This window comes from Ischnura elegans, chromosome 3, assembly GCF_921293095.1.
Source record: "Ischnura elegans chromosome 3, ioIscEleg1.1, whole genome shotgun sequence".
Taxonomy (NCBI): Eukaryota; Metazoa; Arthropoda; class Insecta; order Odonata; family Coenagrionidae; genus Ischnura; species Ischnura elegans.
Genome location: NC_060248.1, coordinates 57,597,281 through 57,611,547, shown reverse-complemented (window position 1 = coordinate 57,611,547; position 14,267 = coordinate 57,597,281). Strand labels below are relative to the sequence as shown.

Here is a 14,267-nt window from a genome sequence, read left to right as displayed (position 1 = left end):
TTTATTCTAAGCCAAATATTTTTTCATGGTGAACTTCATCCTTGGTGTACGAGGGTGGTTTGAAAAGTTCTCGGAATCACCACGAGTTGTCATCGCTAGTGCAACGAACTTTTTTAGTGATATCCATAGGACTGTTCGCTGTAAACACATGCCATGTCAATGCTCGTGGAAAATAACTGTGGCAGTGACGTGGCTTTTTTGTTGTTCCCGCATGGTGGTTTCCGAAGATGGGAAAAATAGAGATTCGTGCAGTGATTAAGTACTTCGTAAAAATAGGTATGATAGCGAAGGACATTCATGCTGATTTCCAGAATACACTAGGGGACGCTGCTTCTTCATAGTCAACTGTTGCCAAGAGGACAAATGAATTTAAATTTGATCGGGAGAGCTTATATGATAGTCCGCGCAAAGGTCGGCCAAGAAGTGTCACTACTACTGAAATCATAGCAAAAAAGCACAAAATGGTAATGGAGGATCGCCGATTGAATGTGGGTGAAATTGCTCTTGCTTGCCAGATGTCATATAAAAGGGTACATTATATTTTCACGGAAAAATTAGAAATGAAAAAATTAACTGCAAGATGAGTGCCGCGACTCTTGACACTGGATCAAAAACGCATGAGAAAGGACATATCGGAACAATGTTTGACCTGTTTTAGGGAAAATGAACAAGTTTTTTTGCACCGGTTTGTAAACAAAGATGAAAATTAGGTCCATTACTATTCCCTAGAGACAAGAAATAAGCCAAAGCTGTGGAAACATGATGATTATCCACCACCAAAGAAAGTAAAGACAATTCTTTCGACTGGAAAGGTCATGGCATCAGTGTTCTGGGATGTGAAGGGGATTCTGTTTAAGGATTCTCTCCCCACTAGGCAAACAATTAATAGAGGATACTATGCTAACATTTTGGACTAATTGCAACAAAATATACGCGAAATAAGGCCAGGTTTAACAAGGAAGAAAGTCATCTTTCATCAATACAATGCGCGCCTGCACACATATGCTGTCGCCATGGAAAAATAACACGAACTATGGTATTAATTGTTGCCACTTCCGCTTTATTCACCTGATGCGCCTCCGTCCGACTTCCATCTCTTCCCAAAATTGGAATTTTTTCGTGGTGGACATGTTGTATAAAATGATTAACTTCAAATGAAGAACTGATAGCCGGAGTTGACAACTATTTTGCAGGCCTAGAGAAATCTCATTTTCTAGATGGGATCAAGGCTCTAGTATATCGTTGGACCAAATGTAGTAATCTACAAGGAGACTATATTGAAAAATAAAATAAGTTTCAGTGATGTAAGAACATTTTTTCTATTCCATTCCGAGAACTTTTCAAACCACCCTCGTATACTAATATACACCCGTGCGCCTGACTGCGTATAAGTCACTTGTTTTTCATGCAGTGCAAAGAACATGGTTAAATACATTCCAAATAGAAACAATCAGCTTCATCATGATTTCTACATCCATTTCTAGCATCGTTTCACTTGAAAACAGAAGCCCGCATAGCATAATGTTTGTTCAGCGGGAGGGATTTGTCAAAATTCTTCATCTAAAGTCAATGTAACCTCATCGAAGATAGGACCGAAAAGGAAATATGTCGGCCAAATTCTGACCCCAAGACTAGATAAGCTCATCGCCCATATTCCCCGTTCAGTCTGGTCTGTGGTGCGGTAGAACGTGGGAGAAAAAAATCGTTTTCGGTGATCGACGGTGATAATTTTTGGTGACAGGATCACGTGACTGAGTATAAGAACAGCTATCTATGAATCGTCCACTCATTCTCAGACCACATTTGAACGAGACAGTTGGAGGAGCCGAAAATGTTTCGTCTCCTCGTCTTCTTGGCCTCGCTCTCAGGTATGCTTAGTCGATCTAATGTCTTTTTTTAGAGTTTCGTCCGAGAGACGAGATATATACAAGGTGAGCATAAAGTTTTACCCTGATTATAAAACTTATTGCCGAATAACCGTTTGGGATAATAATTTAAATTTGATAATGTCACATAGGTCAGTGTTACTAGTTTTTTTAGGAACAATTACGTTTGTCCTTTCTGGCAGCCTCCCCTTCCTTAATGTACTTCCGACTTCAATTCACAGTAAGGCATACTCCCTTTCATTCTATCTAAAAATCCTATTCCTTTTCTTCCTCTTCCTCGTTTACAGAACATTCTACCCCCTAACACTGTTTTCAACGTCCATTCCCCATTCAGTACTTCCTCCATCCGCACCCTCTGACTCCAACGTATGTCATCTAAAAGATGCCTCTCCTCACCCACCATGCCCAGCACTTCGTCGTTCCCTCTCCTCTCTCTCCACTTTACCTTCATCATTCTTCTCCGCACCCACATCTCGAACGCCCCCAATAAGCGACGGAGAGTAACAAGAACAAACAAGTAAGAAAGTGACTCTCATGCTTTAACGTGTGCCCCCTTGGTAGTTGGGATAATATCGAAGTGGTATTCCCGTTTCCGCTAGGTGTTTTGTAACACATGTTCTGTCACAGTACCCACAGCAGCCTGTATCCTAGCCTTTAGTTCGTCGATGTCAGCAACTGGTGTGGTTATGATTGTCCTTGATGTTGTCCCAGAAAAAAATGTATCATGTCAAACGGTTATTCTGATATTTTTTATAATCATGGCGAGACTTTAGGCTCATCCTGTATATCATTTTCACACAATTCAGAAAATCAATTTTTCCAGGTGATAGGGAATGGATACCCTCGAGGTTTAGTGTTTGTGTCAGCCGCAAACGCTCAATACTTTCCGAGATATTAGCGACGGAGTGTACAAGGAAAATATCTAAATTTGTGCAACCCGCAACACAACATTAGACGCTATTACGATGTATACGAACGACGACTAAATTTTTTTCAAATACACAACTCTATACGTCAAATAAAACGCTAAGCCGTGTTGCCCTTGCTGTCATAACTTCCAGTTAAAGAGCAGGCTAGCGCTCACCCCGGTTTTTTTTCTCTCACCTTTCATCCCCAAAGTTTCCGTCAATGGAGTGAATGACCCACTATCGGCGTCAAAATGATGTGCCGCTGTACTTTGAAAATTTATGTATGGGCTTCTGCGCGTGCTAAAATAATGACTAATACGAAATTTGAAAGAAAATTTTATTCTACATTTCGCTGTATTTTTTTATGAAAAATCAAAAATGTAGACACACCAGTGCAATAAGTGACTCCGCGCACCGTGAAATTAGCCGTTTTGTTAACTTCATGAAATTTGTAACTCAACCTAGGGAAAACTACTGCGTCTACAGCATTCATTTTCCACAATAAGTTGCACACGTATGTATAGAAGAGGAAAATGCTTATGCGTATTTTTGAACGCATGTTTTGTCGTTAATTAACGAATATTTTTAAACATTATCTAGTTCTACAGTTTAACCCGAAATAAGAAATAAAACTGATAGAATCACTTTTTAATTAAGTTTTCATTTTTCTATGATCCGTTCTCTATAAAAATGTTGATATTTGTAATTGTGAAGAAATTCTATTAATGCCATGTTGCCGAACGGGGCCGCTCCGGGCCATTGCCAGTTCGCGGAAAGCAAGGCTGTTCGTTTCAGCGAGGTGGGCGTGCTATTCCGTTGATCCTGCTCCCACCGCGAAACAAAGAAAACAAAGTACTCTACCAATTACTTGTACTTGTAAAGTATTTTTCTTCTACATTATATTAGCAATAAAACCGTTCTTCAAGCAGTAACAATAATCCATCTCTTATTAGCGACTTTATGAAACGTTATCCCTCCACCTTTAACGATAATGTAACAAACGTTATCTGATAGTCTTCCATTCAAAAAACACAGTGGGTATTATGCACCGCAGGATAAATGATTGCTACTTCCTAATACCGCGGATTTCGGATCATGACATGGGAACATAGCAATCAATATATACGTATACATAAAACTAAATAGCATTTTGATCTTGACTCAACCTGATATTGACTGAGCCTGAAAATAAATAAGGTTAAAGATCTCGTTTATTTTCTTCACCTAATTTCTGTACCTAAACTCAGTTTAGAAAAAAGAAATCAATCGTATCCCTCGGCTTCTCACCCATTCAATTATGAAAGGGTGGTTTCCTGTCATTTTTTTATTGCCTAAATCGAAAGATTATTACTCCTGGAGTACGCATTTCACGCTCTTAGATTTTCGAATGACGATATCTATTTTTCGCGATTAAAAGAAAAGTGAAAATTTTCAAGAGAAAATAGAGAGAGAATATAAAAATTTAAGAATTGACCATTGCCATTCGTCCAAACTGGGATTTCTAAAACCAAATAAATTGTACATTATGAATACACTAACGGTGGGTAACGAATCGCAATCAATGCCTTTCGTTTTCTTCGATGAAGGAAGCTACCCTATTGCACATCTTAAAAATTCCCACGACCTCCTGAAGTATTGCAGATTCCTTCAGAAACATCCTGTATAATGCAACTCACTCGTTGAAAATGGAGCTCATGTATGAGTGACTAAATTAGACTTAATATGGAGAAAATACTCACGAATTTTATAATTTCCCTCGGCAGCGATTGGACTAAAGGTTACTTTTGGAAATAAGTGTAGTTTCATAAGAATCTGCGAATCCACGAGTGACCTTTCAAGCGCGCTTTGAACATTTCACAGACGATAATTAGTCAATGAATACATGATGGTGAATTTAGCGCTGAGCTCCAACCTATTATGCAACCGAAGTCCCATTGTCTCCCATGGATTAAGTGACTTGAGAGGACAAGGCCGTATGGGTTGCCATCTCCGAAAGTATCATGAGACAGCTGCACAGTGCGCAAACAACGCGAGGAGGAATGTCAGCTCAACCTGGCAGAGATATTATAAATGAAAATATTCCTAATTTGAGTAAATACTCGAAGAGAGTGGGAAAACTTTATCATGACAATGAATAATCAGTCTCTAAATTCGTCTAAACTGAACTCGTTCTCAATTTTTTTATTATCAATTATCATATAGAATTTTAATGAAATAAAACTGTATTTTCCGCTCCTAGACGCGTCACTTACTGCATCTCGCGGCGGAAAATCGACGGCTTCAACCCTTCAACGCACTCTTGGAGAGCTTGGGCGCAATTTTTGTTGCTGTTTACACTGTAGAGACCATTTAATTCATTCAATCGGATCTTCTTGAAAGAGTTAATGGAAATAAACTCCAATAACGTCACCAACTTATGATAAGTGGGCGGAAACTTTCGCATATTTTCTAAATTACAGAGAATAGGTGAATGTGGAAGTTTGTTTTTCGTCGTTCCTTAAATTTCCTTCCATGCATCGAATTTTTTCAATGAATAAGGGTTTCGAGTCTAACAACGTTAGACCCCATTTAAAAAATACTGTTGATGTGAGAATTTCATTCGGTATTATTCACGAGATCGTAAAATTCACGCATACCTTGCCGGTTTTTCTCTCACCTTTCACCCCCAATCCTTCCATGACTGGCGCGAATGACCTCGCTTGTCGATTGCCTCACCTAAATATCCTACGTGGAATGCATGTGTAAAATCGCATCGTTAGAAAAACACACTGACATTAGTAGTTATGAAGTCTTAGAGTTAACGTAGAGCACTACTTTCACTTCAATTCAGTGTAACACTTCATCCTGGATTGTAGCGCATAATTTTGCCTGTTTCTTGTGTGTGAGTGGGTCACTGGCGTAAGCGGAAGTTTCGCAGACCTGAATGCGTGAGTGATTGAGACCCTCGCGATCCTTAGAGCAAATCTTCAAGGTGAGTAAGTGAGCTGCGCGATAGTTTTGTTTCTTAGTGATTTAGCTTGATTTCCGTGTATTACCCTGAATGCCCCTCCCCATTTCAGCCTTGTAACTTCCCATCCCCCACTTTCCCCACCAAAGAGTACGGCCTTGGGGAATTTATTTTCTTTCAAATGGATTTCAGCAACTGAACAACACACAAGGATAGTTTTTTCCATTAGTATAGTGTATTGTTTTATATCCGAACTGAATAAATCATAAAAATGTATACGAATACACTTTAAAGTTTCTGTGAAACATATTATATAACTAATGTTATTTTATTTCCAGTGATCGTGAGTGCGGAGAACAGAGGAACATCGCTCCCGTTTCCATTCGTGACTCTTCCACCATTTGCCCCGACCTATGATTCCGTAAAGAATTTGGAATGCAAGAATCACGCGCTCACCTACCTCAAAGAACTTCACGAGTTGAAGCTCTGGGCCGTACAAAGTACGTCATATAAATGTGGTTATTTCACCTATGAGATTATGGGACGGTGTTTTTTCAGTTATTCCCTGAAATACCTGATGAGAAAAAAAGGTATCTCTGAAACATAAAACCGAATAATATTATACTATCATACATTAGTGATTCATCCTGTAAAATATGCCTAACTACTCTAATTTAATACTTAATTACCTAATACATAATGAAATTAATTTATAATCCCGTTCATTCTAAGCATTAATGGCCTGCTATAACGTAATAAAGAAGAATAGGTATGCTTAATTTTAACTCGTATCTAGTGAGACGGGTCGAATCATGCACCGCGACTAACTCTGAAAGTATTTTCCGCCCTCGCAGTGTACGACGCCTCAGGGAAGATAGCTTCGGGTGTGATGCAAGGGAACGTAAACTGGCTTGGGAATGATCGGCAGTGTCTCCAAGTGACATCCAGGCCCGAGGCCGCCAAAGACGATCCGGAAAACATCCGAGGGCAGTACTGTAGCTTTCGGATTTTCGCTGACCCAAGGGATAAGGATTCGAGTAGCAGCGGAGATCTGAAGGAAATCTACGACCACATCCACGCCAACGACATGATGAAGGATAACATTGATGATGTGAGTATTGTTTTTGCTTTGATCCTTCTGACAAGTTAAGAGGCATGAGAAACTGACATCCACCCGTTTGTAACTTAGCATCGTATTAACCGCCGTAAAAAATGTTACAGGCTTGACTTGGTGGAAATGCGATTTATAAATGAATATTCCCCTTGCAGAGACTTAAATGATAAAAACTAAAAATAGTAGATACTTTTAACACTTTACTTAAAACTATACTACCGACCATGGTTTTGACACTCTATGACCTTGTTCTATACCTCGAAAATGACATAGAATGTCGATATCATGGTGGGTAAGGGAGTTTTACATTTCAGTGTGGAAATTATCATTTGTAGTTTTTATCAGGGGTAAAAACCGCCGTCGATATTTATTCTATTGTGGACGAAAAATGAATTGATTAAAAATAGCTCACATATGGGTGTATGCCGCGTGTCGTAAAGGAGATAGCCCCGACGTTTCGCGACCGACTATGTCGACCGACATTCCGGAGATCTGAAGGAAATCTACGTCCACATCCACGCCAATGACATGACGAAGAATGACATCGACGATGTGAGTATTATTTTTGCTTTGATCCTTCTGACAAGTTAAGAGGCATGAGAAACTGACATCCACCCGTTGGTAACTTAGCGTCGTAGAAACCACCGTATAAAATGTTACAGGCTTGGCTTGGTGGAAATGCGATATATATTTTAATATTATCCTTACAGAGACTTAAATGATAAAAACTAAAAATAGTAGATAATTTTCACACTTTATTTAAAACTATACTACCAACCGTGGTTTTGACACTCTATGACCTTGAAAATATCATAGAATGTCGAAATCATGGTGTTTAGGAGAGTTTTACATTTAAGGGTGGAAATTATCATTTGTAGTTTTTATCATGGGTAAAAACCGCCGTCGATATTTCTTCTGTTGTGGACGAAAAATGAATTGTTTTCAGCTGGCGATGAGTAGTTCAGCTTCTATCATCATCTACTGGCAGGTCCCAAACACCTAAGTTTTCTCCACCTCCTCCAGTCCAAGGCTTCCTCCTTGGTTGCCTCATTCCGTCTTTTTAACCTTCCTCTGTCATCTTCAGCCTTCTTCTTCCTCTTTTATCCTTCCACTATTCCCTCAACTGCTGTATTTAAAATCTCCTTCCCTCTTAAAATATTCCCAACCGATTCCCCTTTCTTTTTTGTATATTTCTCAATAAACTTCTTTCCTCCTCAAATCTATCCAGCACTTCCTCATTCCTCACTTTACTCATCCACTTGAGTGGTGAAATTCTGCCCAAGGACAGAATTTCACCACTACTCTCCGAAAGCGTGTACAAAGTGCCATGCTCTTGCGGTAAATGGTACATTGGTGAAACATGCAGAGCGCTGAACACCCGTATAAGCGAACACCGAAGAGCGACCAGAAACAAACAGTTCAAAGCCTCTGCCATCGCGGAGCACGCCTGGAGTGAATCCGGACATTCAATTTTATTTGACGACGCCAAAATGATTGCGAGAGAAGACAAGTACTTCCCGAGAATAATAAGAGAGGCCATTGAAATAGTCAAAAGACCAGCGAACTTTAACAGGGAGGATGGCTATCCTTTGCACAGCGCGTGGAAAAGGCATATTCAACGCAAATACGAGGACGTTCCCTGATTGGTCGAAAGAAATCCACCGAATTGGCGCCAAAAATTGACTATATAAGAGAGGACTAAAAGCTTCACTTCATCCTTCACCTGAGGACGCTGGCAGGAGAGCTGGCGAAACTGTTGTGGTTCTTCGACAACGGACGCGGATGCAGCCCGAAAGAATGCTGAACTCAAGTAATCACCGCGGAAACCTTCGTACGAACAATTATGAGAGTTATTCACTGTAACATTTCATTGCGCGGTTTTTCAAACATTTTTTTATTTGTTAAGCCTTGCTACCATTTCTTCAAATCCCAATAATTGTTTTTTTGCATCGCTCATACGGTATATTCTTAAAATTATTTATTCAGAGTAGCACATGATATTTATATGTATTTTCTTTCTTTAATATTATAGGTTTATCCTAGAGCAAAATAAACTATGAATATAGTAAAGTAAGATATAACGTAATGAAATATTAAATAAGGCAATATAAAAAAAGAAAAATTTCTAAAATAGATCAAGGACTTATATTGTTTTAATGTCACTGCTAGCATCGACGGATTCGGTATACTTCTGAAAAAATAAAGAAGAGGTAATGTTTAAGGTGCTTCTCCACTTTATGCTTTTATTGCCTTAACTTAAAAAATATATATTTTAAATAACTGATGGTCTAAAAGATGCGATATATGTTATGTTTATTTATATCTGACTTCAAATGAAAAGTAAAGGTGTTTTGCATTCCGCGAAGGCGTTGAAGAAAGTAATGAATCGGCCAACAAAACAACGATCTCATTCCTCCACGGCCTGCCGGTGATACCGCAATTTTCGTGCGGATTTTGAATGGAGACGCCCATTATTTAATTTAACTTTATCCTGCCTAGAAACTTTGCTATTCTAATGCTTTTTCTTCTTATAATTTCCAATTCCCCGAACCCGCAGCATTATCTACTTCACATCTTTTCAGCTTAACGAATCAATCGTTAAATGAAGACTATACAAGTATATAGTTTTTTGTTGGCAAGTATCTAATTTTGTCTATCATTTTTATTTTTTGTTGTTATCAAAACTTTCAATTGTAACCAGACTTCTCTTTCTCTCTTGGGTTGGGTTCGTGGGTTGCCTGCGGTCGTTGGTGAGAAAAATAACGAAATGAAACAGACTTTACTTTTCAAATCTAGTTATATTAAAGCCTATACTGGATACCATCAACAAGACTCTGGTAAGCTTGAACAACAGGAAAAATAGAATCCCGGTAGTTATCCAGGTGCCCGACTCCCACAAAGAAGCCTCTCCTTCGTCCTTGCACTGCTCCCGCTTGCACCTTCCCCCGGTCCAAGAACCCTCCATGTAGGGTTCTTTCCCAGTCTGTGCCGTCCGTCCTCCCTGTCGCTGTGTCTGCTTCTTTTTTTTTGTTCGTATTCCGGCCGCTGGCGCTGTCAGTCCATGAGCGAGCACCAAATTGGTCATACATCGTATTCGTATATATTCGTATATATCCATCGCATCGTATCATATTCGTATATATCCGAACGAACCAATTTTACTTATATTTTTGTTAACCTGGTATTGAATATATCATTGCGCGGTTGTCCAAACCTTTTTTTTATATTTTTAAAGCCTTTCCACGATTTTTTCAAAGACGAATATTTATTTTTTGTATCGCTCATATGGCATATTTTGTCAAAATAATATTTTTTTTAGAGTACAACATTATATGTATGTGTATTTTCTTTCTTTAATATTGTAGGTTTATCCTAGAGCAAAATAAATATTAATTCACTAATCCATTCAAACCCCCAGGGCATCATTTTCTTCCCCAGTGTCACGCCCCTGTCCATGGGCGTGTGTGTCCCGCACTCGTGCACGCTGGAAGACGTCGAGGGGGCGCTCGCGGAGTGGCTGGCCCCGCTCAACTCCACCGTCAAACTGCGACTGAGCACCACGCAAACCTCCTGCACGCTAGGAGATCGCGACCTCACCCGACCACAGGGAGTGATGTGAGTGGAAAACTAGGGGATGTATTCCAGATATCACTCAAGGCTCGATCATGAATCAAACTCGACTCGGTTGTGACGTTAATATCTCAGGAACTCACTCGAGTCCCAAAGTTCCTTCGCACTGAACTTCTCAAGGTCTGGTAGCACGATGCCCTGATCCGTGCGAGCTAATTTCGTGCATGATTTTTGTGAACCCGAACGGAACATGTACGAAAGTACGAACCAAATTAGAACAGGATATCTCGAAATCCAGGGATCCATATATTTCGAAGAAAATATTTTGATGAATCCAAAAATTTCTTCGAGAAAAACGACTGCTTTAAGGCCTTGTTTACATGGCACATAAACCCGTACGAGTTTATTCCTAAATTGATGAACGATTTTGGAGGGCCGGAATGATAAATTGCTCAAACAAATTTGGAACAGGTTCAATTTTCTGTGCATGCATTCACACAAGTTGGTTAGTTACACGGTGCATTATAACGTTAATTCATTAACTCTAACGAGTAGAAGTACCGCATAACCACGCCTAACACTCGCAACCCCGTTGCGAAAAGTCAACGTTAAATCCTAAATAAATTTTTTCACAGCGACTTTCACAAATTAGTATTTCCAGTTTTCCTAATAGTATTTGTGTCACCATTCACACTTCCTAAAGGTAACAAAAACGTTAATAACATTGAGACATAAATGACATTTTTTGGGATGATTAATGAAAATCGTTTTTGCACCTACAGGTTATTCTCCCTGGCTATGACACTCGTCGGCATAATGGGAGCGGTTTATGAAAAAAGGAAGGAGAAAAAAGGCGAAGATCCTAAAAGAGGAGGTAAGAATTATGTTAAAAGTATTAGGAACATGTTTTACGCAAACCGATGTCAAATGTATTAACAAAACCTAACAATATTCTAGATGGCCTCAGTAATAATAAGGTATGTTCCAAAAGTGAAAAAAAGTCCAAAATAAGCCGAGAAAAGATAATAATTTCAAACGATAAACATTTTAGGCCCAAATATTATCCCTGAATGTTTTACTAAAGCATTTATTAGCTTCATATGTTCCTACCTGATATAATTATCCTTAAATTAATATGAAATTATTCAATTATTTCGAATAGCGAAAACATTGTGTATTGATCTACTTTTACAAGATTACAAGTTGGTCTTACTATGCTGTAACCAAGAAAAGTTAACCAAATTAGCTGGAAATCCATTGAATATATAATTTCCTTCCGTTAGAGCTTGGGAATAAGACGTAGATAATAATGATACTAAGAATACAATTTTCCGTGAAAATAATATTCGGGTTCAGCAGAAATTGTTATTCGCTATGATGGACTTGGACTAAGGGTTTCTTCTATTCGACCTTTATATTGGTAAGGAACAAACTGAGAACAGTTGTTAAACTCCACAATTGCAACAAAACGACCTCCATCTTACTTAGATAATGTTTTTGGGGTGAATGACAATTCCAATAGCATTCCTCATTTAATTCCATTTTGGTTGAGCAACGATATGATACTACCTTACTTCATAAATGCTCTCAAATTAGAATTAAAATTATAACCATATTTCATTATAACCTATTTAATACCATGCCATGAGCACGAATTATAATAAAAATTATTATAATCTGAAATAAAACTCTTTTGAAGAAATGTTTTTCCGGCCCCTTCAAATCATCATAATTACACTCACAATCAGGCAGAAACTTTACGCGCTCAGTGATATACGAACTTTGCCATTTGAGTTACCATAATGTCCTCCAATACGGCTGACCAATCACCTTCCTTAATTAATTTAAAAATTTACTCATTTCTATTAAGCGAAGAAAATTCAAATATTTAAGTTTTTGTTGGCAAAACCTTTAAAACACAACAACCTACAACACTAACACATGATTTCGTCACGCCCTGAAAGAATAGATAAAGATATGGAATGAAATTTTACGTCTCCTACCCGCCATAAACGTCCAATTTCCATTTACCCATACGTCTCTAAACAAAAGGAAATAATTTAATCGGATACTCGAAATATTTTCTGAATTCGCCTCCGCAAATTTTTCAAGTCAATCGATGCCTTTCTTCAATATGCTGTATAACACTATACACTTAACACCGAAATACATGAGAGAAATGGAAACGAGAGGAATGAGAGAAGAGGTTCGTTATGACGGAGAGATACGGAAGCTCAGCCATAAATAACCTGTTTTGAAAGAAGGCCTGTCTCTTCCCCAAAGTATGCTGGCAGTGAAGCTCCACCGAGTTATCTCCTACATGGCTACCGACTTTTCCAGGCACGAGTCGTAGCCCATCCTCAAGGCAAAACGAACCTTGAGAATGGTGTACGACTCGTATCCTGAAACGTCGGCAGCCATGGAGAAGATTTCCCGGTGGAGAACCCGTGCATCCTAATTTTTTTTTTCCAAAAATGATTTCAACCCAGGGATGGCAGAAAAAAGATTTTTTTTCGAAATATGTCCACATACAACTTGAATTTGGGAACAATCCCTATCACGCTAATTTATTCATTTTTTTCTTTTCACAGGTGTATTAGTTCGAATCTTCCTCGCATTCTCTTTCAGGTCTAATATGAGAACTTTGCTGGACACCTCTACGCCAAAGGATGAGTTAAGTTGTTTGAATGGATTACGGACAATATTATCCTTCATATTGTACTTTTTACACAGAGGGTTGATCATAGTAGCTGTTAGCGTAGCCAACAGGAACGAAATGGCCGAGGTAAGCTCATATTCCTCTTTTCACACATAACAAGAAAATAATACTCTAAGAACCATTTCGATAATATTGATTTTTGAAATTTGTATAATTTGAAAAATTACACCAAGCCGTTGAGTCGATGAAAGCCGAAGTTATTCTCTGGTTACTCTTATCGTACGCAAGTAATGCAAATTTGATTAACTTTTTACATGTATATTATACGGTGACAGACAGTCACAGTACTTACTAGTCTTCAGCAAGGAAGGCAAGTGAAACGAAGATTTTTCTCATCCGGTGTGTCTCTAATTATTTCCTCGAGCTGTTTATACACCTCATCTACTTCTTCCTCTCTATGATTGCTAGTGGGCATGTAAATTTTATCCGCCACGAGGTTGGTGTGCCGCGCCTCAATTTCTACCACCACAATCCTATCGCTCACCTGGTCTATAACGACCACACGCTTACCCATCTTCCCGTTACATACTAAAGTTACCCCTCGCTGGCTTTCCTCCCCTCCGGTACATATAACTCTATAACCATCACTCCAATGTTCCCCCCAATCCCTCCACATCACCTCGCATAATCCTAAGATATCTATCCTCCCTTTATCCATTTCCCTTTTTATATTTTCTAGTTTACCCGCCCTCATCATTGTCCTCACATAAGTTGTCCATACATTCATCGAATCCTTCATCTTCTCCATCCTCTTGGTTATCTTATCCTCTTCCTTGGATGCTGCCGCTGATGCTGAAAAAAATGATGACATGTCTCTGAAAGGATTTCGCATGATATGGACCCCAAGGACCTCGCTGCCACCTACGACACCCGCCCTAAGGACTGGGACCGCGATTCCATCCGAGGCTACTTCGATCAAACTCCATGTTTTCAGGGAAGAGATAGTTGGTAGGGTTTCCCACTTCCATTCCAACAGTGTTTTTTTACGTGATACCATCACGTAAACCAACTTTCGTCTGGCTCCTACCCTTCGACCTATCTGGGTGGCCCTACCGGGAATAATTCCGCCAGCAGAGCTCTAGGAGTCATAGGAACGAGCAAGCCTTTCCACTACGACAAGGTT

The 14,267-nt window shown here is 39.1% G+C and overlaps 1 protein-coding gene across 1 annotated transcript in view; it reads left to right on the top strand.

Annotated features, from left to right (window-relative positions):
• Window positions 1–14,267, top strand: part of LOC124155184 (nose resistant to fluoxetine protein 6-like) — a 29,188-nt gene that overhangs the window by 3,844 nt on the left and 11,077 nt on the right. Inside the window, exons 2-6 of the mRNA XM_046528900.1 lie at window positions 6,080–6,241; window positions 6,596–6,852; window positions 10,274–10,470; window positions 11,208–11,299; window positions 13,017–13,210. Of these exons, the coding sequence (XP_046384856.1) occupies window positions 6,080–6,241; window positions 6,596–6,852; window positions 10,274–10,470; window positions 11,208–11,299; window positions 13,017–13,210 (902 nt within the window). The remainder of the gene's footprint in view (window positions 1–6,079; window positions 6,242–6,595; window positions 6,853–10,273; window positions 10,471–11,207; window positions 11,300–13,016; window positions 13,211–14,267) is intronic.